The sequence below is a fragment of the Oxyura jamaicensis genome, chromosome 18 (assembly GCF_011077185.1).
Source record: "Oxyura jamaicensis isolate SHBP4307 breed ruddy duck chromosome 18, BPBGC_Ojam_1.0, whole genome shotgun sequence".
Classification (NCBI taxonomy): Eukaryota; Metazoa; Chordata; class Aves; order Anseriformes; family Anatidae; genus Oxyura; species Oxyura jamaicensis.
In genome coordinates this window covers 6,616,342-6,644,267 of record NC_048910.1, presented here as the reverse complement: position 1 = coordinate 6,644,267, position 27,926 = coordinate 6,616,342, and the positions used below count along the sequence as shown (strand labels likewise).

Here is a 27,926-nt window from a genome sequence, read left to right as displayed (position 1 = left end):
AATGGCAGGCCTTATACTTGACCCCAGGAATCTAGTAGCCAAAATTAAATTGATCTGATTATTTTCTCAAAGGAGAGACGGCTAACGGGTAGAGTTTACAACACTGTGTGCTTCATTGCCACGTCATGTTCCCAAAGGTCCATGCTGTGGCTGTGAACCCAGCGGATGCAGGCTGGCCTGGCATCGCAGTCTCGGTGAGTACAAGTTTTTGTAGTCCTTTCAGCATCAGCTAAGCTACCATGACTTACACAAGTTGAGGACTAGGCTCAAGCCACAGAAGAACCCATCTCTGCTCTTCACCATGCAAAATCAGGAAACTCTGAAACCAGTTGTATCATCTTGCTACAGCCGAACATGGCAGCTGATTGCCCAGCTCCAGCACGACCACATGCCCAGCTGGCATCACTCCGTGCTCCGCCTGTACTGCAATGTGCAACAGCCCGGTACTGGCCAACAGTCCCGTTGCATTTCTGAAACGTAAGTAGCCAAACAACTAGCTGTTAAATCAGCTCTTTCAACCAGCATGGGATCAAACCAGAGTTCATTTACTGATCTGATGCCCCAGACTGTTCTATTAACGTTTCACTAAAAAATACCTCAGTTTGTGTTGGTAGTTTTGGAGCAGATGAAGCAAACCGACGGTTCAGCATTCTTTTTAATATCATCAGCAAGTTGATTTAAATTGAGTGAACAGAGTTGGCTGCATTCCTCTCATGAGCTGCATAAAAAGTTTGCTAAATTGAAGTGCCAGGGCTGTAAAATCCTGCTGAAGGGATTGTTTCCAAAGATCAATGAGAGGAATGGTTAAACTGTTACCGTGGCAGTGTGTGTATGACTTTTGTCCTCTTGGCTTGATTTTAGTGGAGGTAGTAAGGAGTTTTGCCTTGCAGAAGGGAAAAAGCATTAAGACTTGGGAACATAAACCACATTCCCTTTGGCACTGCGCGTTCTTTACCTCACAGACAAAATATGATCAGTGTGCGGAACGAATAGCAGGTGTAAAATATTTTTAGAAAAACCTTGGCATACAATGCAGACATCCCTCAACCCCCATCCTTTATTCTGTCATCTTTTGTTTGTTAAAAACAATCCGTAATATTGATGGATGCAAGTTTGGTGGAACTCGCTGTAGTTTTCACTTGATAATTTAGCACTTCAGAGGCCTGAAATTGGAGATCCTCTCCTCCTCTGAGAGCCGAGACACCATTACATTTAAACAGTCTGTCAGCTCCATGCCCTCTTGGAGCTCGTTGAGCTGCTTTCCCTTTTCCCCTTAGCTTAAAGATTACCCACAGCATAAAACAAAAGAGGACTCTGGGAACGTAGTGCCTTAATTACTGTTTAGTGCCTTGGTGAGCTTCTTTGAGATGGTTATTTCACCAAGACTGGCTAATGCAATTAAAAATAACTCTGGAAATCCACCTTTTTTTCCTTGGCAGAATATATTAATTCCCTGCTGTACCCGTAACTCCTTCCTTTGTCTTTTCTGCCTTTCCCACAGCACCCTTGGAAGGACTGGCTGGTGCACCGCTCCCTTTCTTCACTGCCTCTCGCTATTTTGCTGCACCAGGCTTTCATGTCGTTACTCTTTTCACCCAGACTCCACTTCTCTCTGATCTCATCTCTTAAATTACTCTGTGCTCTGTCACATAGCAATGCCAGGAACTGCTGTGCAATGGCAAACATCAGCACACGAGGCCCTGGCTACCCAAATGTTCCCTAGCCCTCCGCCCTGTGTAGGCTGAGGCTTACTTGACTTCACTTTATCTCGACAGACAGCGTAAAGAATACAGCTAAGAATTACAGTAGATGCTCACAGTCTTATGAAACGGAGTGAATTTGCTGCTTGGGCAGCCTCACCCAGCAATGCAACTGCCTGGGAATTTTTAGTCATGTTGACGGAAACGAGAGGTGGCAGCTTAGCGAAGAACATGGGCCAGTAGATGACAACTCAGGCACCCCATGTTTCAGCTCTGACTCTGGGCAAGTCACTGCCCTTTTCTGTGTTAGTTTCCTCCTCTGGCTTCACTGAAATTCAAGTGTTAGACATTAGCTGGCTATTGCTGTCAATAAGGGACTTCATCCAATTTGTCTGTGCCCCAGGAACATCTCCTGAGGTTGACCTATGGTTCTCTCCTTCAGCTGCTGTGGCCTCTGAGTCTTCTCCATAGTACAGTTCCGTTAACGTATATTATGTGACCTTTACGTTTTATAATAATAAAATAAGGCATGCATATAAAAGTAAAGCACTTGATTCTCATTGTCCATGCTATAGAGTCTGATTCATCCGCCAATGGAGCAGAAAGCCTCCAGAACAGTGAGATCTCACATACCGACTATTGTGATTCTTTAAAAGAATTTCTGTGGGTGTTTCTATAGATATAGAAGTATATATTCCTCCAGTACAAATCATGTGAAAATTTTACACCAGCCTACTCACTGAAGTTGCTGCTGGTCAAAATTAGACTTGCATACAGATTTTACAAACTAAAACAAATTCCCCTTTGATTTTCATTAGACCATAATATTAAGCATCCTGTGTACGAGCACGGAGGCAGGGCTACAAGGTTTTGCCTCTGGCTGTGCTATGAACTGTCTGTGCAGTTTTCAGCAGATAATTTCAGTCTTTCTAGAAGTGGTTTCTGTATTTTTGAGCCTATACTCAAGTCTTTAACTCCCTGCTGAGTCTTGGATGCTGTAGATAACTGCACCTTATTTCTGAAGCCAACAGGTTCTCAGTCTGTCTGTGCCTCTCAGGTTTGGCCAGGTATATATAGCACCTTCCTTTGGCAATTTAGTGGGAAGAGTGCAGAATTCCTAACTATGGTGAAAAATGTTAACACCTGGGGCAGTTACCTAATTTGCAGATAATATGTGAATCTCATGTTATATTTATTAACTGCTTTGAGACACAGGGCATATTTTACTTAAGAATGATTGATTTTTCATTTTTTAGTAACACATAAGGATGTTCTCTATTTATGTCTTCTAGACTGTTACAGTGCTGTCCTTGTTTCAATATTGTCAAACCAAATCACTTGAGAAACTGATTCAGGCCTGCAAGAATATTTTAGAAATTATGAGATAGCTATAAATAATAATCAACCTTGCATCATATTAATTTATTTTCTGGGTATAAATTTAAATCAGTTTCAGAACTTTCTAGCTTTTTTCTACTAGACTACCGAGAACGTAATTTTTAGGTGAAAATTTAGATCCATAGGAAATCACAGGTTCCTAAGGACTGGCACTTGGCAGGAAACAGGGATGTGGACTCACGAGTGTTGGCATTTAACCACAGCTGCTGAACTGAATCAGACTTCTAAGCGATACAGAATGACTGAGACCACCACTGCCCTCCTGTTTGCTGCCTCTCTGGTGCTGATGTGCAGTTTGCATTACAGATTTAACAGTTGACAGTGGCAACAACCAAAGGCAACCAACCCAATTTAACTCATACAAACTGACAAAAGACAGAAACGCGCAGACATCACCCACGCCATCTCTGACCTCTCACTCCTGACCTTTAAGGAAGCTCTCCAAGATTTCTTCAAAAGACAATCTGAGTACTAAAAGTCCTGACTCTAGGATATAAAAATCACACAGATATTGATTGCATATCACATTATAATTTTTGCTAGCACCAGCCCTCCCTAGGCAGTAATTATTCCTCTCTCTCTCGCCCTCTCTTTGTGCCATAAATGACATTATCAGCTGTCCTCTGGCTAGTATCCTCCCTTTGATCAACAAGAACCAATCAGCCTTTCCCTCAAATTGCCTAATTCATTAATATAATGAAGTCTAACTCAGAACAATTATTCTCAACCTGTATTTAGCTCTAAGGTTATTGCTTCTATTTCAGACCTAAGGAAGCCTTATGTGCCTGAAAGCATGTCTAGTTTTCCAAGTATGCCAGCTGACCTAATAAACGATGTCCCCTCTCCCTGCCCTTGCCTCACTTCCATCCGACACCATCCTCACTACGATGCAGTACTGCACCTGCTGCCCTTACTCCTGCTCAGCTGAGTCTACAAGCGAAGGCAGAGCCTTGATGAGCTATGGGAGGTAGTCTGTCAGCCCAATTAACAGAAGTGTGAGCATTGTGTGGTAGAGCTGCTTGGCCTTTACAAGCATCCATCCCAGCTCATCCTAGGCTGCACTGCTGGCTCTGAGCACATTCGTAGCAGCAGCTGGGGGAGGTAAGTGAGGCTGTTGGTGGCACTGGGGCCCACCATTTCTTGGTCTCTCTCTAGATTTAAGAATTCAGTATTTGGAACAGCTTACTCACCCAAAGTCAGTGATACTTAGGCTCTCAGTTTCATTCTCATATCTTATTCTCTGAAATTCTTAGTTTTTTTCCCATCTATTTTACTCTCTTTTTTCCTTCAAAGTCTTCCTTAAAACTTACTTTTCCTCGTTTCCTTCCCAAACCAAGTCTTTTCCCCATTCAGCTTGTCTGAGGTCTGTGCTTCACCACGTGTAATTTGCAGCGTATTATCTGATTGAGACTGTAATCTCTTCAGGGCAGGGCCAGCTCTCTCTGTACTCACAGTTCCCTTTGCTGCTCTCTGAGGTTGAATAAGAAGGACAGAAATAGCAGAGTATACAGACACTCCCAAATATACCGTGTATTTTGTGAACTGTGTTTGGGAAGCAAATTAAAGAATGATTTTTATTAGTAACATGGTTTACATTGCATCACAGGAAGGTTGAGAAGAAGTAGATGCTTCAGGCAAAGAAAACTCCTTTGAAAAACATTTGTGGAACACATTAGTCTAAAAATACCCATACTTATGGCGGAGAACAATGTTCCACTGCTGATCTATAGCTAATTGTCAATGTCAATGCTGCACACTTCAGTCACACAACAATCCCGCTGTGACAACGCTGTGTGCTTCATCCCTCTCCAGCTCTGCAGCACCCCCAGCACCCCACCATGATCAGTGCCACCACCGCTGTCACGGCCTGTCTTGCTTGCCCTCTGCCACAGCTCAGTTCAGGGAGAGGATGGCCATGGGCACCTGTCACAGAGGTGACTTCAGGGAGGGAATCCTTAAATATGCCTTTAACGGCCTCTGAAACTTTTCCTCCATGCAGACGTGCTGTGGGTAATGTGCTACATGCACATGCAGTGTGGTTTGGTCAGAGATCTCTGACGAGTTTGGTGTTTTGATGCCTGCACAAATGGCCTCCATGTACTCAAATGTCTGCCTGATGAATCTAGAAAATGAGCAATATGTAAGGGGAGATGGGGGCTATGAGGCTGACCTTGACATGACTCTCCCAAAGCCCAAGCACTTAGAGCTGGTGGTTTGACTTTGCCTTTTTTTTTTCTGGAGAGACCTGAGGCCGTTTAATCCTGCAGGGGCATTGCTGTGGGTGGCAGCCTGGCCCCTTCCCTGTCCTGGCGTTTACATCACCTTGAACAAAAGGCTCCTTCTGGCCGTCAGCACTGCGGACGGGCTCCCCCTTTGTCTGATTCCCAGTTGCTTTTTGGGAACAGCTAGCTGTGCTCGAGTGCCTGGCTTTGAGTCACTTCAGCAAGTGTTTCTGTGGGGCACTGTCGTCTTGGATATGTCGGTCTCTTTTCAGATGTGAAAAGATATCTGTATTATCTGCTAGCAGTTAGTCATCTGCTAGCCAGAATGGAGTTGTTTTCCTTAAGGATGCTTAGGATCACATAACTCTTGCAGGCAGAGTGGAAAACATCCGTAGATGTCGGGATTAGTCATATAACTGCTGCAGTTATCTTCATCCAGAGCTGCTGCTTTCGCTCCCCATTAGAGCTGCAGAGCTGCAGGGTCCCCAGCCTTTCCATAATGACGTTTATCTGGGCAGGCTGAAAGACAAAGGAGAGCCAAGGCTGCACAACCTTTAGCCAGTTATTTCTTCCTTTACTTGTTTTTTCTCAACCACATGATAAATCATGCTGTGGAGAGCTGTGAATGAAAGGATATGAGCTGCTAATCGTGCTCGCCAGCTTCTCACTTCAGGCAGCTGCTTTGGTTTCTCTGTGTCTCCATTCCCCATCAGCACAAGGCAGAACCGTATTTCTGTGCCTGGAAGAGGTGTGGTGAGGTTTGCCTCTTGCTCCAGAGCTCTGGGTGACTCGGGTACAACACCTCCACCAGCCTCACACCTCCTAGCCCGGCCTCGTATCACCAGCCCTCTCCTAGAGCCGTGGGATGGGGGCAGAGGAGAGCTGGAGGAGCAGCTACTGGTCAACTACGAACCAGGGATGGGATGAGCCGCAGGCCCTGGCAGCACGAAGGCTGCTCTTGTCCTCCTGTGGTGTGTGTGACCCTTTCCATGACCTGAGAAAGGAGAGGATTACTCACTGTTCACTTCATGTGTACGATATCCTCTACTGGATCAGAATAGGCCTAAACTGGGGACAGCTGCTTTATGGGGATGTTTTCAAGGGAGCCGATGGTGAGCGGGAGTGCACAGCAGCCACTGTTGGTTAGCGAAGGCCGCAGCACAAACCCTTTTTGCCGGGGGTGTCCAAAGCTGAACGGTTAACCCATGTGCAAGGCTGAACTGTGTCTTAGCAATATAAGGAAAAGCAAGTTAAGGTAAAAAGAAGGAAAACTGGGATCCAGTCAATGTTGTTATAACCCTTAGAAGTTCTCACATGCCAAGCAGGCCCCAGAAGACCACCAGAGCCCAACAAAACCCGACTGATTCATCCCAATGGTCCCTCCACCAGCACGGTCAGCCCAGGCTGAGCTTTGCTGCTATGAGAGGTCGGGCACTGGCAGGCCTCTTGCAGAGCAAATTCCTTCTCTGCTCATGTTTGTGAACTGGAGGAACCTGAAGGACTGGCGAAACGGGGACCCTGCAGCCAGCTGCTGCCAGGACTCCCTTGGGGATTTCTCTTCTCTCAGTCCTTCCGAAAATGAAGCAACATTTGCTTTGACATGGCAATTGGCCCACGAGGCACGGCTGGATATAGGATGCACTAAAAATATATGTGACAAATGTAAACATTGACTTTACCAGGGTGGCAGCATGCCTGCCAAGAAGCATTGGCTCTGTGAGCCTGGCAGTCTTGGCGCTGGGAGGAAAAGGTGCTCCGGGCTGGCAGGGCAGCGGGGAGGACACTTTCTTCCTCCGGATTTTTTGTTTTGTTTTGTTTTTTAAAGCAAGTATTTAAAATTTCAACAGCTTCACACATTAAAATTGCAGCTTTTTGCTGATCGTGTTGTGGTAACCACATTTCAACAGGTAGGGGAAGAAAGAAAGAAGGGGGGAAAATAAGAACTGAAGAAAGAGGAAGGAACTGCAGAAGAGGGAAATGCCTCCGTTTCCTCCCTCCTCTGCTGATTGTTTGCTCGGGGTTTTTTGGACATTAAAGTGAACATAAGGATTAGGAAGGAGCTTGACCGACCCCTGCTTGTGGCCAGAGGCAGGCTCTGGGTCCTGGTGCTCTAGGAGCAGGGGACTGGGGCCGGTGACCACAGTGCCACGTCAGCAGCCTGCGTGCTCCTGCCCTGTGACTGCCGACAAAGGTGGCCATTGAGGGGCTGCAGTGCCTGCTCCAAGCAGTTGTGCTGTGGGAACAGGGCTGAAAGGGCCAGCTGGGCTCCGTGCAGGCAGCTGATCAGGCACATGAGCCTGCTCGGTGCTTTCCTTCCCTCCAGCTTCCCACCAGAAGGTCTGCAGGGTGCTGTGCAGGACGGCTGAGGCTGTGGTGTGCCAGGCAGGTGGGGGCCAGCAGTAAATGGGCTCCCTGGGTGAGTGAGCAATGCTTGCTTCATTGGGGTGCTCTGCCTGACACAGCAGAGGACCATCAAGCTGTGTCTTTGGATGCTACATCCTCAGCTGCTCTTCTTGCTGCAGCTACCGGAGAGGGTACAAGGGGCTGTGAGCCCTTCGTTTAGTGTGCCCTGTGTGCTGCATGCAAAAAATTTGGATGCACGAGGCCGTTAAAGTCAATGGAAATATTCTCCTGGCTTGAGGTAGAGAGGAGTTTGGATCTCACTTTGCCACTGAAAACCCTCTGATGCTGGGGGCTGTTCTGGGCAGATGTCAGGCAGAGGAGCAGCGGTGTTTGGCTGGAGCAGGGAGCTGGTTCGTGGGACCAATGTGGGTCCCAAGGAGGGGCCTGCAGCTCACTTAGGGTGGGGTTGGAGCCTCGCACCCCTAAAGGGGATCCTGAGCTTGTGACCCTTAGGTCTTCAGGCCTGGAGCAAGCAAAGATACTTCGTGTTAGCAGGGCCGGTCCAAGGGCAGGGCTAGAGGCACGAGGTTTGGAGAGGATCACAGCAGCAGCACCCGCAGACCTTCTGCCATACTGGTGGGGTCCAGGCATAGCACGACAGCCCCGCCTCAGGGAGCTTTTGCCTCCTGATCACTCTTTTTTTCAGGCAGGCAGTCTGAGCTGGTCTGAAGCAGGAGAACTGGTACGTCCCCAAATATTATCTATAGTCCTGCAAGGGCAGATGCTGGTTTTGCATGTAGAACTGCTGAATTAAAAAGCATGAACAAAAATCCCTAGCAGCCCTGCTTTACTGCGCCATGTCTTTCATTCATATCCCGTAGAACTCCAGCTGCCCTGCAGAGACCTGGCACAGCCACTCCTTTCTGTGTCAGCCTTCACCTCCAATGCTAATGGGAAACAATCCACAAAGATCAGATGCTTCAGTTTCACTCCCCTGAGCCCCAAAATGAGAGCACACCCCCTCCAAGCATCCACAAAGCAAACAAATGGGCTTTTCCTCCGCCCCTTGACTTTTTTTTTGTCAGCTGAGGATGCAATAGCAGAACGCAGGAAAACATAGCTGTTTATTTTCCTCCTTTGCAATTGCTAACTACAGGCATCCCCTATGTGCAGCTCCAGGAGTGAACAAAACGATTCTGTTCAGGCAGTTTCTGCTCCAGAGCATAAAGTTACTCAGCACTTGCAGCACCAGACTGTTGTAGATGTTTTTATTCTGTGTCTGCTTTGCGCTTAGACTGACATATTATGGATGACTCCAATTAACAGTACATGATCATAAACAATGCTTTACTCGTACAAACAAATCGAAAGATTTTTGTGTATGAGTTTGTGAAAATGTATTCGTGTTCTGAATTTCTTTATGCAAAGCTGAAAGCTCCAGGCCGGGGAGGTTTGGGGAGCGGAGCGGGGAGGAGCTGGCTGCATGACGCTGTGCAAACAACTCCTGGTTTTGAAAGCAGACCTAGAGGAGTTTGCAAATGCCTTTATTTAAGCAAGCAACCCATCTGCTACTACCATTAATGGATACACAGACCAATTGGGTATTTGCTCAGCTCACAGGCCAATGAGTTTTGTGTATGTTACATGATTTGCACAAATCAATAGGTATTGTAGACACACATGCCCACATCTGGAACACAAGCCATGAAGGCAGGGATTTGAACAGTGACCTAGTTAGCACCTAGCAGTGCCTGGATCATCAGGGCGAAAATATAATATTTTTCTTCTTTTTAATGAACTGCTAGATTTTATTAGGCAGACTGTACCAATGCATGTTTCATGAGGCTGCGTGACTCCTGCAGGATGCAGCTACCACAAGAACTGGGCTTGGAGCTGCTTCAGGTACCTGGCTGGCCAAGGAGGAAAGCTCCAAATCACACATGAATGCAGCACAGCTGGCTGAGGACCTGCCTCGCTCTCAGCACTGCCAAGTACGTGGCCGTGCCTTCCGATTCCAGCTGTGGAACTAGGGAAAGGAAAGCTTTATACAGAAAAAGAAAACAAGTTAGTCCCTTATGGGATGTAACCACCCCCAACGACAGAAATATGTGTGGGCATCTCTGCAAAGTGCTAGGTTGTGGGGAGCTATACTCGGAGCTCCTTGCAGAAAAGTAAGACCTAGGGCTCCTTGGGATGGAACTGGGGCTCCAGTGGTTGTTGTACACATGGGTCCTGTCCATGTGCTTCAGGTTTCCATGAACTGGCAGGCGTGGATCCCCTGAGTCCTTCAGGGTGTCCGCTGTCCCTGTTTCCGTGTCCATCTCCCACCAGTTCCTTCTGTGGTGGCACCTCACATTCCAGAAGCTTCCCTCCTGCCGGAGATGGTTGTAAAAACGGTGCTTTTTTTCACCACTCTAAGGAATGCTTGCAGAAATTTCAAGGGGTCGGGGCTGTGTGGTGTGGTGCGTGTGTTTGCCTTGGAGCATGATGAAGGGAACTGCGATCTCCCAGCGAAACCCAGGAGCAGATTCTGCAGTACACTGGTGAGAAAGGTGGAGGCCTCAGACTTCAATTTTATGACCTTGCAGTGCCCAGAGGCTCAAACCCGTGACAAAAGTCTCGCTGGTCAAGGCAATTACTAAACAGGAGAAAGGAGGGTGGAACACAAACCTGTCCTCTCTCAGATTATAAATGTAACTACCTGTGAGCTGCAATAATTCTGCAAAAGGTGCTCTCAGGAGTGTTTTTTGCAGTGAATGTAGTCATAAATAATAATAAAAAAATGCATGCGTGTATTTTACAAAGCAAGGGAAAATTTTCTTCCTCTCCAAGCCCATAGTCTGCAAATAATTTGTGAACAAGAGGAGCAGCTCCATCTATCTTACACTGTATTTGTTACAAATCATTTGCTTATGTGTAAATCTTCCTGCCAGGGCAGGAGCAGCAAATCCTCCTTCAGTCTTTGTCCTCTGAAAAACTTATTTCACTAAACATGAAGAATTGAATGAAAAAGTAGCAGGTGTGCAGGTACGAGTCGGGATGGATGCGTTCCCAGTGTTGTGAGTGAATGTGAACCTGCTGCTGGCTGTGGGGCTGCGTTTCTGCCTGGCATGTGGGGCTGAACCGAAAGGGCTCGTCATTTTGCAGGAAAACAAAAGCCAAGCCTAAAAGGTCACCCCCAGTACCTGCTTCCATCCTTAGCCTGCCTACAACAAGCAAGAAAATGGCCACTACCCATTTGAAATACATCAGAGCATCCCATCTGGAAAAAAAATCTAATTTTTTAAAGCTCACAGCAAGTCCCTAGATGGCAACACTGCTCTTTCTGACCCTGGTATAGTGTTGTGAGCCTAGTCGTGGCTGACAGATCTCCTAAAGCTCCTGCTTTGGAGATTATGTGATTAAGCGAGACCTTAAACTTCCACTCACAAAAACGAGAAAAAGAGTATGTGTATAGTGCTGGTGGGGGCAAAGAACAGCTGAAAACTGTGGTTGCTGCAAGGCTCTGCAATTTTATGGCAAATGAAAAGAACAACCAAAACTCCCACGAATTTATCCAGCCAGGTGGCAAGCAGTAGGATGCAAGGAAATGGTCTCAGTTTGTACCAGGGGAGGGTTAGATTGGACATTTGGAAGAATTTCCTCATGGGCAGAGCAGTCAAGTACTGGAACGGGCTGCCCCATCCCTGGGGGTGTTTAAGAGATGTGGCTGTGGCATTTTTGTGTAGCACTGAAGGACAGGGTTTAGTGACAGGACTTGGCAGGTCAGATTGATGGTTCGACCTGGTGATCTTGAAGGCCTTTTCCAGCCTAGATGATTCTATGATTCTGTGGAAAGAAATAACAGGATTTTAAAGCCAAGTTCACGATATTCCAAGTCATGACTCACGACTCCTAAATGCTTTGAGCTGCCCGTGCACTTGGATACTTCTGCAGCTGAAAGCCCAGACAAGTAAAAACTGTCCTGTCTGCAAGTTTGTCCCCTCTGTGGGCGAGGAGCAATTCTCCATCACTGCTCACAGTGCACAGCCCTGTGAACGTAATCCCAAGTGCAGACATAGGTTGGACAGTCAAGGAAAAAAATGCCCACCCAAGCCTGCTCCAGATATTTTCCTGGAAAAAGCTATCAGAGACCTTAAGGATGAGGACACCTTTGATATAAGTCCTGTTTTTCACACCTGTTCAATCTGTAGATCCGAGAAAGCTCTTAGCATTTTGCTTTTAATCTGTGTTTGTTCTCTGCTGACTCTGTGCAGGTCTGCCCTGTCTGTGTGCAGCCCTCGCAGTGCTGCAGCTCTGCTTGCACGTACTCGTGAACGGCTCTTCTTTCGCTTAAATGCCAAACCAACGGAGAGGAGCAGCAATTTAGTTATGCCAGCAGTAAGATACTTTTGCTCGTCTCTTGATTAGATGACTTTTTGAGCTAGCTAGCACAGTGCAAACTGTGAATTGCAAATATTATAATCAAATATACAATTTGAGTTTCATCCTGAGTTAATTACCTGACTCGTATACATCTGTTAGGTACAATAAATTACAGCAGAAATGGAGAATTTGATTGCAATATTCACTCTTTGGATTATCTGCAGGTCAAGTATTATTCATTGAAGAGATTCATGAATAATTTTGAATAACTGGACCAATATATTTAGAAACCAGACAATCTGCATACAGGGAGACAAAAATCGCCAAATAAATTATACATTGTGTCCTTTTCTTGCAGCTCTGCAAATGGATTTGACTGCCTTATCACACTCCTGACTATATCTATTTTTTCCAATAAACCTCACATTTCTCTGCTGTATTACTTACCAGGCAAGGATGAAAGGCAGTGAAATGCGACCCCGGCCATCCAGCTCCGCAGGTGTTGCTTTCCCCTTAGAAAATCTAAATTATACAGCAGAGTGTCTGTGAAACAGTTAAATTAACGAGGGCAAGGCAAATCTAACCACAGTAGGTGAGAATATTTCACTTCACGAAGGGAATAAAGCCGGCAGATGCAAGGCTGCAAGAGGCAAGGCCCCAAAGCGCGATGCCACACGCCATCTTGTGTCAGGCCATGGGAGCAGCTGGATGCTGCTGCCCCAATTTCCAGCCTTCTGACGTCATTTCAGTGCTGGGGGACGAGGGGGGTTTTGTTTGTTTTTCTCTGCATCCCAAATATTGCAAAAATAGGAAGCTGTGGCTGTGTGGGATTTGGGGTTCTCCGCACCGGGGCTGCGGTGGGTGCAGCAGTTGTGCGTGCATATGGTCAGCCGCTGGTACTTGGGTTTGTCTACTATTACCACAGTGGTATGATTGGACATCGCTGGACAGGGAACTAGACATGGAGAGCTCTGCTGAGGGCCATAGGCTGCAGAGGTTCTGGCCTGTGCTGGCCCCACAGCCTTCAAAGGATGTCTTGGGACATGACATGCTCACTGTCTGCCTCCCACCACGGCCATGGTGTCGCTGGCTCCACTGCTTGATAGCGTTCCTCCTGCTCCACGATCCCGTGAGCAGAAAAGAGGGAAGGGATTGAGGAGGAGTGAGCTCTTAAGGTCCTTCAGGAACACCCTCCTCCAGGTCTCTTCTGGGACCCTCCCCTGTTTTAGCCATGCACATCCCTGCTGGCCTGGGGCACAGAGGACAGGAGCAAGCGTGGGACATCTGAGGCTCCTGGGTGGCTTGTGGCTTTGTTTCTGGGTGGGCTCAGCCCCCACTTTTTCTTGCCTTGAGTGCAGAAGTGTGGTCAATCCCCATTGCTGTTATTCTTGCTGAGCTGCTCTCTGTGCTGTCTGTGTGGTTTTGGAGGCACTAGCAGGGAGCAGAGATACAGGGGCCCAGACCGGAGGGCAGCACAGCTGCTGCCCCACGCTGCTTGGGAGGCAACGGGGCCATATTTACATTTATTTTCCTAGATATTGCCAATTAGCATGTATATTCCTGCATGTGATAGAGATGTCTGCTTGGCTTTTCCAAATAAACCCAGGCAAATTAAAAGTAATAGAAATGAATCTGCTTACAAGTTCCTAAACGCTGCTGGCAGCTGTTATCCTTATGCTTCAAACTACTTTTGAAAATTTGTCTGTGACGACTCAGAGCAGCCCCTTGCTCCCCAGGGGCACAGGTCCTGTCCTGCTCTGGGTGTCCACCACAGCATTTCAGAGCAGCTCCCTCTCCGTGAGCTGCTCTCCAGCCTTGAGGAACCTGCAGCCGAGCCTGGCCATCATCTGGGTGGCCTGAGCTAAGCTCTGCAAGGTGGGTTCAAGGCAGAGACCCAGAATTCAGAGAGCAGAAAATTGAAGGGAATTCAGTCCCAAATGTGATGTCAGATCATCTAGGCTTCCAATGAGAATAGCTTGTTTGAAGGTATCACTGCAATGCGAAATTACAGCTTGTTTTTCCCCCCATGTATATTAATATTGTATTTCATCTGCTATTTTGTCATCCTGTCACTTGGTATTACAGTGTCCTTCTACAGCTCCTCTGTTGGCTTGTCTTTTTGTAGTCCTAAGTGACTTGGTATTGACAACGAACCTGGTAACCTGCCTCTCCAATCCCTTTTCCAGAGCATTTACATTAAGCATCCCAGACCATTGCACATGTCCCCGGGGGACTCTGCCGATGACTTCCCTTCATTATGAAAGCTGACCTTTAATTCTCACCCCTTCTTTCCTCTGTTTAACCAGTCCTTGGCTCAAGAGACTGCTTTATGTCTCACTGCAAGACAGCTAAGTTGCTTTAAAGATCTCGGGTGAGAACTTCCCCTGGAGCCTTACCGAAATCCAAGTCAGCTCTATCAGCTGGACCATCTCTGTCCTCGTGACAGCTTCAAAGAGTTACGGAGCACCGCTTCACCCCGATGAAGTTTGCAGACTCTTCCTCTTTACACCACACTCATTCATCTGGTGAGTTTTGCTCTCTTTTACACTTTCTACCAGACTTGCTGAGTTCTTGTGACCAGTTCCCGGGAACCCTTTTCTAAAATTAGCCCCATGTTTGCCACCTTCCAGCCCTCCGGTCCTGCAGCAGACTGAAGCAAAGGTTATCCGCTGCAGTTAATAGTTAAGCAATTTCTTATGTGAGTACTTTTACCCTTGGGTGAATACCATCTGATTCTGGAGATTTATTACTGCTATTTTTTTTGTTTATTTGAAGCAGTAGTGGAAGTAATGTCTTTTACGCATGTTACAGTACCCACTTTGATCTGGGTGTGCTAGGAGTGGAGCAAAGGAGGAAGAGAAGGTACAGACTCCTTAAGGGGTAGTTCCTTTTCATGCCAGTTAATCCAGTCCAACTACCGTGTCATCATGCCAGTTTAAGGTGTAAAAATGTTCTCCCTCCTCCCTCTTTTCCTCATTCTCTCTTTTTCCAGCCTCCTCCTTTCCTCCTGCATTTCTCGATTTCACTGTGACAAATGAGAGGGTAGGAATTGCCAGGTGGGATGAGACCCATGGCCCTTTGTGTCCTGTAACCACCACTCAGTGGTGGCACCACGGAGGGTTGTCTGAGAAGAGATACTGATAGACGCAGAGTAAAACACCAAAATCTGAACTTTCTGGCTGAAATCTGAACTGCAGAGCAGCCTTCGAAAGACCTTCCATTGAGTTTCTAAACTCTCGGGCCTGAATGTCATATCATTTGCCCAGCCATAAATAGCTGTGAATTAAGCAGGCTGTGCTGCTTTTTTGGCTAATAGATATGTCCAAAAATGCTGCAGTGTTATCTTCATATCCCACTGGTGTTTGCATTGTAGATCAGGAGCTCAAGCTGGCATTTTTTTCAAGATTTAAAGAGCTGGCAGAACATTTATTCAGTTGCACAACCTCCATTCACAGTATTTCTCAGATCCTGAGCATGGGGCCCATTTTTTGTCCTTTGACAGCCGCTGTAAATCAATAAGGCAGTTGGAGGTCACTTGTAGTCAATCAGTAACTAGAGCCTGCGAAGGGGAAAACACTAAATATTTGGTATAAAAACACAGGCTCCAGGCTCATAGCTCTGGCTCGGGGTGACGTGCTCACAGCTGAGGAGCAGCAAAGGGCTCTCACCAACTCCAGCAGCTCCCAGCACCCGGGGCCTCTGGAAACCTGGCTCTGCACAACCCTGATGTAGATATCCAGCCTGGCCATAATCTTTTCCTGGCAATTGGCTATATGAGAATTTCACGCTATGTGCACATGGGGCAAATTTCAGCGAGCCAGGCACGAGGTGCTTCAGGCGAAGGAAGTGGGGCTCGTGTTGCACGGTGCTCGTTCAGTGCTGGCTGCATTATTCCTCCTTTTTGCAGGAAACCGTGCAGGAGCTTTGCTTCAGCCACCACCCTCAGGAACCCAGAACCACGGCAGGCAGTAATTCTTGCAGGGGTCCCTAATTTCCTTTGAAACAACCGGGAGCTAAGCTCTTAAATACCTCTGCCATCTGAATCATGTTCCAGTGGCGTCATCATCTCTGTTTGCTCCTACTTCTGGAGCTGGTTGCCCATCACAGCTTCTGCCTGACCTCATCTCTGACTCCTGCAACACGAATGTTTCCTCTTTCTCAATTTCCTCCTTCCTTTGACCTCAGCTGCTCCGGGGTTCATGCTGGTGCAGGCCCCTACTTCTGAGAATTACGCAGCCACCTCTCCGTGCTTGCTCCCTCGGGGCCCTCACGCCCTGTGCTGCCAGGTCCCATAACATGGGCACGCTCTGTCAGAGGCTGCTCACCATCACTTTTTTGCTGGTATTTTGTCCCTCTGCTAATAGAGCTCAGCTGCGCAGATGGTTTGCACAGTAACCTGTGACTCATTTTCAGATCCATATGCTGGATGGTTTCCATTCAGCTGTAGCTGCAGGGTTTGCAGATCAATGTGTTGCACTTTTCATCGTCACTCCAGACCGGGAGGTGGGCAAGTGGTGCTGGAGCCAGCAGCTCTGTGCACTCCTGGATCACTCATGGTGCATTCCTGCAGCTCAAGGGGCCGGCACACCTCCCACTCCATCCCTGAGCCCTGCAGAGGTCCCTGCAGGTCCCTGTCCTTGCTCCCTCTCCTCCCACACATGGGCTCTACCTGCTGCCAAGCTCGGCACAGGTCCCAGGACCTGCAGCCCTCCTGCTCTGCCCAAACTCAGCGCCAGCCCCACTAACACAGGTGGGTGTCCATGGAAATGCTGCTGCTCTCCATGCTTGGACACATTTGACTCAGCTCTGCCCCAGCAGCTGCTGGCCTTTGCCATGTGCTTTGGAGGCGATCTCCTGTCCCCAGCTCCACCACCTTGTTCTTTCCCAGCCTGCTTCCAGGTCAGCAGAGAAATTGAGCAGGCTTTTCCCTTCCTCTCATACTTTTGATAAAAAATTGGCATTTCTGTCCAGCTTTCTGACATTCTTAAGGTTGCCTTGAGATATGCACCCTAGAGAACAGGACAGAAAACTGTGTGTGAACAATGCAAGAGGGATTTTCTGATCAGGAGCTCCGTGCAAGTACCTATTAGCCTTGCAAGGGCTTTAACTACATCCTTTAGCGCTTGGCCCTGTGCATGTGCTTTCATTGGGCTGGCTGACTGGTCAGACTTGAATTTTAGGCTTCTTAAAGGTTTAATAAGAGGCTGAACTAAAATATTAGCTTCGAGTGGAAAGCTAAGCTCTTCAAGGTCAGAAGGTGGAGAGGCTCTGCTCATGGCAGCCCTGTGCCCAGGGGAGGTGCTTCTGGGATGGCCAGGGATGGATTTCCCCCCAAGAGGGGATGCCCACAGCATGGCTCCTTCTGCCTTGGGGAGCAGCAGTTCTCAGACTGTATTTAGACCTAAGCACAGTAATGTGCTTGCTGGAAAAGCCATGCATCAGCTGCTTTTTGCTCTCGGCAGCTTTTGCATCCCAGCTCTTCTGGAACAACCGGGTATGTCTCCAGAGCCACTCAGACACTCCCACACTTGCAAAATCCTTTAGCTTTTGGAAGAAAGAACCATATAAAGCCAGTCTTTATTAAACCTCCATCCTCCGATGCCTCGGTGTTGGAAAGTATGGCAGGAACATGCCACTTCCTACAACTTGCTTGTACGACAGATGCCATGGCCTGGGCTGGGGGGTCTCGAGGGCAGCAGGGCTGGCACCTCTTGGCCCCAGGAAGCAGTTGTCCTGAGAACATACGTAAATTTTATGAACCTTTAATTGGAATTTTTCTCGCATACACTTAGGAAAGGTACAAAAAAAAAAAAAAAAAAAAAAAAAGGCAAGCAGGTATTTTCTTGGTCAGCAGTCTGATCCAGGCTCTTCTCCCTCTCACCCAGCTTCTTCCAGAATTACACACGTAAGCAGAGATTTAGATCAGGTCCTGTTGCCGGAGCATTTCAGATGCAACCCAAGCCCAGACCACCAGAAGAGCCCAGCTCTCTGCCTCCTTAGGGGTCCCAGCCCATTGCTTGGTGGCCGGGCCCAAAACTCACCATGAAAACTGGAGCAGGGTTCCACTTTTTTTCTCAATTTACCTTTCCCACTCTTAGATATCTTTCCTGCAACCCCCAACAGCTGCAAAACACCTGATGTGTGCAAGCTTTGGGGATTTAGAGGCTTGCATGCCGTGCTGAAGTGCAGCATCTGCCTCTTTCAGCTCTTTCTGCCAGCCCTTATTGTACGTGAGTGCGCAGGAGCAGGCACAGCCCCCAGCCCGCCTGCTGGATGTCAGCATGGAGCAGTGCTCACTGCACCTCCCTCAGCTCCCCAGGGTGGGGCTGGGGGCTGCTCCAGCCCTCGGCTGCTTTCTGTGCCATGGTGGGCACTGCAGTGACCCAACCAAGAGATGCCTTGGATGAGGTGACCCACCTCAGCCAAGAGGTGCTAAGGATCAGACTCACCATGTAGCCCTCACGTCCCACTTTGACAGGCAAGGGCATTCCCCAGTAGAGGCAGGATTTTTCCAGGATCAATCTTTTCTTTATTTAAGGATTTTTTACATAGGCAAATGTTACATTTTTGGACACACAAATGTTAAAATGTGTATATGCAAGCTCACACCCACAGCCCACACTGTCTTTCTTGGGATTTTTATTCATGCACATATATACAGTGGCCTAGCACAAAATGTTTTCCATCGTTTGAAAGCATGCCCTAAAAGGCTCTAATTGATAAATATTTTTAAACTGTCCACTGTGTCTGTTTGTGGCCGTGCATTTGTTCTTCACCGGCTTTGTGTCTGTGTATGTGTGTAAAGTCTGCAGACTGTGAATTGCACTTTTCTATTTTGGATTTCATTTTTACTGCTTTTATTTTACTTTCTGGCCTATAAAAACAGGCTTTCTGATGAAATTAAGCAATAAATCACTGCATGTGCTCAGATGTAAAGGATTTTCAAAAGCAAAACAGCTGGCAGCACACAGCCATCCTCCTGCCTTGCACTTTGTGTGACAGACAGACAATATATTGATTAAAACAAAAATAGGAAAGTGCAACAGAATAAGGATGTTTGCTGACATTGTTTTTATGACAAAAACAAAAGTAATTTCAAGGGTCAGAGTGTGTCTTGGGGTTTTACATGGACCTGTTGTCCTGAGTTTAGGATCAAGGGAGTTCTTCAGTGGGAATTTTCTCAGGTAAAGATTGCCAGCAGGTAGTAGTTGCCATTCAAAAAACGAGGTACAATCCAAAGGAAACTGCTAGGAATTAAAATAAGCAAATTCATAACACATAGATTGGTTAAGTGTGTGCAATTGTAAATACAGACAATAATTTACAGGCTTTTCTTGTGAAATATATTAGTGCTGCTATGAGGAGACAAGAGTGTGACTTACTTATAATGACTTACCATAACATTTCCATACTGTAAATGAGACAGATTAAGTTGACATTATATATTACTTAGCTGTGTACCAATTAGCTACACAAATGCTATGAATTCCGTCATTTATGATGGAAGCTATATAAAAATTGTATAATTACTGCAGTGACTCATCTAGTTAAATGGCATTCCTATATGGACAAATTGATTTCAATGCAAGATTAATAGCCTTTTGCTGCTGTCTTACGTGCTTGCCAAAGACCATACTACATTGTTGCTAAGCATCATTAATGGATTAAAATAAGGGTTCTGCATAATTTCTACACTGTATCTTCAAACAGCTCGTTTAGTTTGTGCACTAGCCTAGCTCTTGTTAGCCCTACATAACACACAGGTCTGGGAGGCTGACACGTGTGCAGGAGGTTAATGTAATCCTAAGAACTCTTTCAAAAGCTCACAGGTTTTCTTGTGGATGACTTCGCGGAGTTTCCGTACGCGCCGGATGCTGGAGGTCCCCACAAAGCTGTCTGGCTGTAGGACAGCCATGCCATTGTGGACATCTCCCATGATGATGAGCTGGCCATCCACTGTGGTCATGTTGGGACATGGGCAGCTCCAGTCCATGTTCAAAAGCGTGATTTCTAGTGGTTCCTTCCCCAGGAATTTTAATCCCATTTTTTCATCTTTGAGAATCTCCTCCACTGTCACCAGGGCATGTCCTGAGTCTTGATCTTCGGTCAGTTCTGTTATGCGGCCCAGGATAACAAAGTCGCTTTTGCAGAAGCTGGTCACCAGTTTCTGGCGTGGCTTGCAAGCTTTGCAGTGTGTGTTCTTCGGGAAAGGGCACATCTCTTCACAGGCCTCCCGGCTCTCAAAGTTGTTCTCGTTACCTCCGCACCCGCCGTAAATGAAGGACTGGCACTGCTTTGTCAGGCTGTTATAGGCCCACCTGGGCTCGTAGGCTTTGCAGTGGCCTTGGAGGGCTGGCAGATTGCAAATGTTGATTGGGCCATTCATGCATGTTAACATACAGTTCTCATAGGTCTCAAAGTGGTTGAGGTTGCTGTTACAGTTCCCATAAATGAAAGTAAAGCAGTTGTTTTTCTTTGCATCATAGTACCACCTGGTCTGCTCTTCTCCACAGTCTTCGCTGTCTGGTTGCTTCAGGCACTCATCAGTTGGAAAGTGTGTTTTGTTCTGGGAAGCTTCTTTGGATGTGGGTTCTCCTTTGATGACTGACAAAGGGAAATCAGCCCTGAGAAGGCCACCGCTGTTTTTGGCCGTGCAGGTGTAGATGCCTGCATCTTGAAGCTGGGTGTTGTAGATGACCAGCTGGGCAATGTTGGTGACCACAACGTTCCCTCTGACGTGATTTGGCTTCATAATGACTTTTTCTTTCCCATCAACCTGCTTCTCCCATGTGATTTCTGGCTTGGGCCTCCCTGTAACGTCGCAGAGGAAACTGACGGTCTCTCCCACGTAGACTGACTGATGGACGGGGTTGTTCACGAGAGCCGGCGGCAGGATATCGACAATCGTTGTCTCGGAATAGGCGGTAGTAGGGCGAGCCGTTGTTTCTGGGGGAATAGGGCTGGTGTTTGGCCAGGTAAGGTGGTATCGACAGGTGACTACGTTCAACGTGATGCCCTTGATGCAAGCTTCTGCATCCATGTAGCACTTGTTGTAGTAGGTGAGCCCGTCGGAGGCACAGGTGAAGCTCGGTTCCTTCTCACACCTGTCCTTGCACTTGCACACGGGCTGCCCGTCCCAGATGTCACACTCTGAGCCTTGCTGGATGCACATGAAACGGTCACAGGTTGCCTCTTTGGGCATTCCCACTGGGCCTTTCTTCCCCTTGACGTCCATGTACCGAGCTGCCACACAGCTCTTTGTCCCGCAGACATTGGGACAGCACTTCTCAAAGGTCTCGCATTCCTGCAGGGTAAGAAAACAACCCAATTACTGGGGACTGAGTTAAGTCTTCTTTAGACACCCAGCAAACAGAGACCCCAGAAACTTTTAAGGTTTCAAGCTCAGTAGACCCAAATCTGTCACTCGATCCCAAACTCGGTGTCCCCACCACCACCAAGGGTAAACCCCTCCAGCATCTCTCAGGAGGTGGCTAAACACGTTGGGAGTTCTGAAGCGCTTCAAGAAAAGCCTCTAGAGAAGGAAAAGGTATTGCTATTTCTTAAACACTAACCACATCATAAGTCTTTCCTAGAGTCACATGGACTGCTTGACTACAGAACTAACAACCCCCCTTTGGCACTCCGAAATGCCTGAGGACAAGCCCTGAGAAACAAGAGCGGATGGAAAGACTTATCATATGGCTGTAGGCAGTAATCCTTCTTATTTTCCACAGAAGTATGTAAAGTATTATTTGAATTCCCTGAGACTAACAGCCTACTCTTGGAGGTGAAACTGCCAAGGATTTGTAATTGTTCACATTGTAGAGGAAATAATAGAATACCTCAAAAGTAAGGAAATTCTTGCTCCAAAAATAATTTTTCTATGGTATTTAGAAAAACAAACCCAAAACAGCTCATTATGGCTTCTCTGTCCTATTTTAGTCCTATTTTCAAATGCAGCATCGCTATTCTAGTAATTTATTACACCCCATTTTAGCTACAGTCAGCTCTAAATTGTGGTTAATTTTAGGATAATTTTTGTCTTCTCTACAGAAAAGGTATTTGATATGTGTCCACTGAATCACAGCGGCTGTTTCATTAGGGATTACTTTAAGGGACCATGAACATTGCTACCATGTACATGACAGGGCACGCTTCCACCATGTGTTAAACATCTGCAAGCCCCTGAAATCCAGCAGATTTCTCTGTAAGTGAGAACAAAATGTTTTTTAAGCTACCAAACTCAATAGTTTCCCCTGAGTCCAGTATCCTTTCCTTATTGGGAAAAAGATGACCTAATAACATAACTCTTTCCCTATTTCCAGCTGCACATTACTAGGTTTCAGAAGCAAAGTTGCAAAACGGTTTCAGCTGAGGTTAAGGAGCATGCTTTAGCAAAGTCAGACCCCTGCATGTGAGTTCCCAGGACTCTGCTCAGACAAGGCTAAAGTGAGTATTTTTATCTAGTGGCTTCTGGCTTTCAGGTTTTGACGAGTAAATTATTAAAATAATGTTCGCTGCTGCTGCTGGGTTTTTACAAGTCTTTTAATATTCATTGCTGCACCTGGTAGTTGAAATAAAGAAGGCTTTATCGGGACTGATGAAAGTAAAAAGAACACCTTCATTCATATCACATGGGATCCATTGTAGCAAATCTCTTCATTTACTAGATGAGCCTTTTTCCCTATTTTTTTTTTCCCCCCACTACTTCTAGCACTGCAGAAAAAACATGGCTGTAGAGCACAAACCCAATGACTTCTTTCTGCACGGTACGTGTGGCTGTCAGCCTGCTTTGGGCTGCAGGAGCTTTGCCGTTGATGTAAGAGGCAGGAAGAGCAGGTATTTTCAGATGCCAGCTTGAGCTGGCAATGCTGACAGGTTGAAAAATGTTTTTTAGGGTGGTAAGCTAAGCACAATTTGAGCTGGGAGCATCACAGAGAACATCTGCTTGGTCATTTTAACCATGCCCCTGTTCTGCACTCCGAGCACGCTTTATGTTTCAAAGTGCAGAAAAGGCTGATGATTTACATGTTAAATCAAATGATTTCATACAGAATTCCCCCCCCCGGGAATATAAAGCATTGGTGGTGGCTACCAACAATAAAGAACATCGTGACACTGCTAAAATATTGTGGATTGGCCCCAAGGCGTGCTGAGTTCTGGAGTATCAAATTCTGATGTTTCCTTTGACAAGAAAGCAAGGAAAATGATCAAACAGAGTGGCTGCTGTATGCACAGCAGTGTAAGTGACAGCTGCCACACACCTCCCTGCTTAACTGATAATTCATCAAACCTTTTCTATTTTATATAGGTCACAGGTCAATTAAATGCGTGCATTGTCTGGATCAAGTCCGGCACGGTGCCGGTGCCTTGCTACATGGAATAGAAAGAGACCGTGGTGCAGGCAAGCAAGCTCACCAACGAAACCCACCGCCCGCAACGCAGAGATATAGAAATGTGCATCACTCACCAGGTCAGCTTCGCACTCCCTCTTGCAAGTGCTCTGCGCATCTACCCACAGGTTGGGGTTCATGTCATTTGGGCATATCCCCGCGTGTGAATACCGTATGGGAGGTAAAGCTCTCCCTTGCAGAGAGACCTCCAGAAGCAACAGGACACTGCTCTTCCCCAGCAAGATCCACATCCACCGAGTGAACGGCGCCAACAACATCTCAGAACTTCTCCAGGGCAGTGGCAGTGACCGAGCTGGAGGTAGTTCTTGTTTGCCTGGGGTTGCTTGTTTTGGTGAGCCTTAAATTTTTGAGGAACCCAAATGCACCTGACTTCTGTAAAAGCTTCAGCAAGCTCCTTTGCTGCCTCTCCTGATAGTGCAGCTTGGTCTGGACCTCATTGGATTAAAGGTCCTAGGAAGTTACCCCCTTATTTTAAGAGAAACGCTAATAGTCTGAGCAGAGTTAGCTCTATTTATACCCTGCCTCTGTTAACAAGTCAGAAAAAGTAAACTTGATTTCTTTGACAGGCACACGCTTCCTATGTCCTGGTGGCAGTCAGACAGATTTGTTGCAAGAAAAAAAAGCTGGAAAGAGTTTAAAAGGCTGGAACTGGCACGGTGGGACCCCTGCATGTTTCTGAATGCAGGGAGGCCTTCTTAACCCCTTTAGACCTAAAGTACTTCCCTATGCTAAGAATGGCATTTACTTCTGAAAGGGTACTTGTCTAAATAACAGGGACCCACGATCAGGGGATTTCCCCACGGCAAGGGGCTACACAATCACTTGCTAAAGGGAACAAGTAATAGGATTGAAGCAATTAAAGCTAGAATATCATATTTTAACAAAGGAAGCAGGGAAGAAATAACTTATTTAAACTTAGGATCTGCAAAGCAGAATGTCTTCATAACTCCCCCCCCGGGGCTCCTCCGGGCTTTTTTTTTTCTCTGTGGTGTGGATATTTCCAGGATGCTGCTTTTACTGCTGCCCTCCAACCCCACCAGCAAGATGTTAAAAGTGTCCCTGAATTCCTCCACATTTCCCGACAGAGAGATCCCGTCATACAGTGCATTGCTGACCCCTTTAACGGCGACAACAAAAAAAAATAGTAGAAGTTCAACTCTATGGAAACCTGCATAAAGGAATGTACAGCATTTTTGCATTGGGGGGGTTGGAAATTCAGTCAAGCTGAGTTTGTCGTTCCCTGATTATTACAGCAAGGGGCCGATCCTGTTCGTGCTGAACGCTTGCCAAAATGCAGAGGCATACGGCAGAAGCACGAGCTGCTCAGCACCTGGCAGGATTAGAGCCTCTGGGCTGAATTCTGGGCTGGCTTGGCTGAATCCTGCTGGGTGCCCAGGGCCTCCTGGGAGGACCAGGTGAGTTTGCATCCCAGGAGAGGGCCAGGAGGGCTGGGTTGGCAGCGCTGCTTTGGGAGGAGGAACCACGGGGGATGCATGACCCCTTTTCTGCTGGCTTTACTCATGTAGGGCTGCTTTTTGTGGCTGAGCATGGGCCCAGTGGTGGTGGCTGCAAACCAGTGTGGCCAGCAGCTGCCATGGACAGGCCTAAATGCAGGCAGTGCCCCAGGAACCAGGCTCCTGCTCCTCCCTGGTGCATTTCCCTGCTGGTGTGTCCCGAGGACATCCTCCAAAAGGAAGGGCGAGCAACCCAAGCAAATCTTCCCCCAGCTCTGGCATTTCTGTGGCACCCCAGGCTCGTGGCAGAGGCTCAAGCAGTTGGGATTTGTGCGTCCGTGTGAACGATATGCACAGCATTTGCATTTCATATGATGTGCGGAGAGCAGTTGTCCAAATTAGCTATGTATAAGGAGTGAAGTCAACCACCAGGCAGCAGTTTGCAGTTGATTTATTCTCTCTGAAACTTTAGAAACCTGCACGACACTTGTACCAAGTGCGGCTGTGCGCAAAATGTTTTATTCAGTACTTGTTTACAAAGACAAGCGCAGCACCCTGCGATGCCTAAAAAAGCCAACCCAAAATGACACATTCCCAAGAGGTACTTAAAATTCTTACAGCTCTATTAACAACAAAATCACATGTATTAGTGGTTCTGTTGACTAAACAAAGACACTTTATATTGTACAACTGACTACAGACAGGCTTTGAAACCAGCTGTACGTGGGTCTGGCCGCGCGCGGCTGTCCCGGCGCTTGAGGTGGTGATGGCCGGGGGGGGTCTCACCAACAGCTGCTGGGTGTGCAGAGGGGTAGCCCTTGGTCCGTGGGGCTGCCACCACTCAGAAATCATTTTTTTTCCCTGCCACCCCCACCAGGGTCCTCTGGGGCTGTTTTACCCCATTGGCACGATGGGCCAGAGGTGAATCTGCAAAGCTCTGCGGCCTGGTGCCACAAAGCCACCTCCTCACCATACTGACAAGAGTTCCTGGGGGCCTACCCAAGTGGGACTCCCTCGAAGGAGGAAGGAATAACACTGTCTTATTTATTTTTCCCCTCCCAGAATGAGGATGGGTTGCCCAGAGGCACTTTTCAGCCACAGGGGAGCAGAGCAGGGCTCTGAAGAACCAGACGCAGGCTCGTGGCATATGAATGGAGAAGTCTTCTGCTTTGCTACGGCCACCTCCATCCTGACAGAACTTCTCCAAGGACGGGTAAGCTCCCTGTGGCTTTCTGCTTTTCATACCTCATTTTCATATTCAGCATGTGCTGGCCAGGCTGGTGGAGCTTAACAGGGGGCAGGTTAACCATGGAGTCACAGAATGGGTTGAGTTGGAAGGAACCTTAAGGAGCAGACACACAGGACATACACTCAGCTGTGTCCCTCTTGCAGGTCAGTGGTATCATTAAAGGAAAGGCCATCTGAATGTCTAGATTTGATGTCTTGTCACCCCAGTGTTGGGTCAGCGTTTGGCACAGTGGAGAGCAGCAGGGACATCCCATAGGAGCCTGGATGGCTACAAAAAAGGACAAAGAACTTATCCTTAATGATAATGATGGTTTTGTTGGGTCGCTGTACTATTATACATGATGCACAGGAAATTCATGTTAACTAAGAAATCAGGCTTTCAGTAAACCTTTTTCATAGGAAGCTTCTTAGGGAGTCAAATCCTGGCTTATTACAATGGAAATGGGACAGGTGCTATGCCCCCCCAACTCCCACCACTCCAGGAACAGGGAGCACTCAGCCCTGGAAGGATCTGTCCCTTGGCCACTTGAACCCTGCCAGCAGAGAGAGGACAACAGCACCATAAATCTGTCCATGAATGCTGTCAGGCAGCTCCTGAGGTCAGAGGAGGCTCTGAACAACCCTCGCCAGCTGTCCCATCCCAGCCAGGATGTTACAGAAGGCTGAGACCTGGCCACATCCAGGAGGTGACACCAGCATGCAGACAGCCCTGGGACAGTGGGGACCCAGCTGTCCCAGCACAGGTTGTGAGACTGATGCCCTTGGTGTCTCCTGAGTTTCACTGAAGGCTCATTTCTCACCTGGTTTAAATTACGTTAGCTGCATAGTGAATCTGCCTGGGTACTCCAGGACAATACCAGCTTATGATGGCTGTGAATCAGAGACTGACAAAGTGCCTGGGCATGTTTTTTCTGTTCTTTCTTGTTTATAAAGCATCATGATTTTTTTTTCTTCAATGTAAGAAATAAAATAATGCTTATGCTACACTTCTCTAAACAGTTCTGTTATGATCACTGAATTTATGGTTTATCTTGGCTCATGGACTCAGTGCAGATACTGCTGTGAAAAAGCTCTTCCCAAATGAGTTCGCACCTTGGAAAACGCCCCACTATTACCCCAAAATCACCCTTTCTGATCAAGGTGTTGATCTGAGGTCGTTGGATGAGCACCTGGGAAGAGTTTCCTTTGCCTCTCCCATGGACAACCCTGAGATCTGGTGCCACAAAGCCTTGGCCCTGCTCTGTTCCCAGTGGTGGGGACACGCAGTGCCCATCTGACCCTACACCACAGCCCTGAAGTCCCTCCCAGGACACCCAGCCTCCTGGTTAAGGCTGTTGATCTAGGCTTGCCTTAACTGTGACTATTTTCATTAATGATATTTTCTTTGTCCATTTTCTTACAATTTATAAAGTCTGATGGGACGTCCCTGCCCCTCTCCACTGTGTCGAAGGCTGTCCCAACATTTGGCATGGCCCCTTCCAACCGAGGAGGGAAATGGGATTCTTGGTTGCACAAACAAGTATAATTGTGGTGTTGCTGCTTTTTTATGTTAAACCACTGCTAAAGGAACAGTAAACTGTTGATATTTATTAGGCAAACTGAACAATCCTCATCTGGAGTTACTAAGCGGATGGTGGATAGATTTGCTGGTTTTATTGTGGAAGGGCTCTTGGCAGGAGCTGCCACCCTGCAATGTTCGACCTCCCATCTCCCATTGATCTCTGCCTCGGTGAAGGGGCCCTTGCAAATTCGGCCTCTCGTGCTGTCTGGGCCGGCCGCCAC

The 27,926-nt window shown here is 47.3% G+C and overlaps 1 protein-coding gene and 1 long non-coding RNA gene across 10 annotated transcripts; one reads left to right on the top strand and one right to left on the bottom strand.

Annotated features, from left to right (window-relative positions):
- Window position 1: 1 nt before the first annotated feature.
- Window positions 2-26,415, top strand: LOC118175769. Of its 8 annotated transcripts, XR_004755119.1 has the most exons (7): window positions 2-194; window positions 349-477; window positions 22,082-22,235; window positions 22,354-22,477; window positions 23,340-24,857; window positions 25,959-26,109; window positions 26,289-26,415. It is a non-coding gene; the product is annotated as an uncharacterized LOC118175769 (long non-coding RNA). The 8 variants fall into 8 exon arrangements; XR_004755118.1 differs by lacking the exons at window positions 2-194; window positions 349-477 and adding an exon at window positions 21,207-21,339 and having other exon boundaries at window positions 21,622-22,235; XR_004755120.1 differs by lacking the exons at window positions 2-194; window positions 349-477 and having other exon boundaries at window positions 21,274-22,235; window positions 23,340-23,501; window positions 23,622-24,857.
- WFIKKN2 (WAP, follistatin/kazal, immunoglobulin, kunitz and netrin domain containing 2) lies at window positions 18,535-24,566 on the bottom strand. Of its 2 annotated transcripts, none has more exons than XM_035342297.1 (3): window positions 24,439-24,566; window positions 23,499-23,740; window positions 18,535-21,332 (listed from the first exon to the last, which is right to left on the bottom strand). In XM_035342297.1, exons 1-3 carry the CDS (start codon window positions 24,548-24,550, stop codon window positions 19,821-19,823), a joined length of 1,866 nt encoding a protein of 621 aa, XP_035198188.1. In that variant the 5' UTR covers window positions 24,551-24,566; the 3' UTR covers window positions 18,535-19,820. The 2 variants fall into 2 exon arrangements, with proteins under 2 accessions (XP_035198188.1, XP_035198189.1); XM_035342298.1 differs by having other exon boundaries at window positions 23,499-23,741; window positions 24,415-24,526.
- Window positions 26,416-27,926: the final 1,511 nt, after the last annotated feature.

Coding starts and splice junctions, on each gene's coding strand:
- WFIKKN2 (XM_035342297.1), bottom strand. CDS start 24,550: ATGCACTGTATGACGGGATCTCTCTGTCGGGAAATGTGGAGGAATTCA. Junction 23,741..24,438: donor AAAAGCAGCATCCTGGAAAT/ATCCACACCACA, acceptor AACAAGAACTAC/CTCCAGCTCGGTCACTGCCA. Junction 21,333..23,498: donor GGGAGTGCGAAGCTGACCTG/GTGAGTGATGCA, acceptor CTTACCCTGCAG/GAATGCGAGACCTTTGAGAA.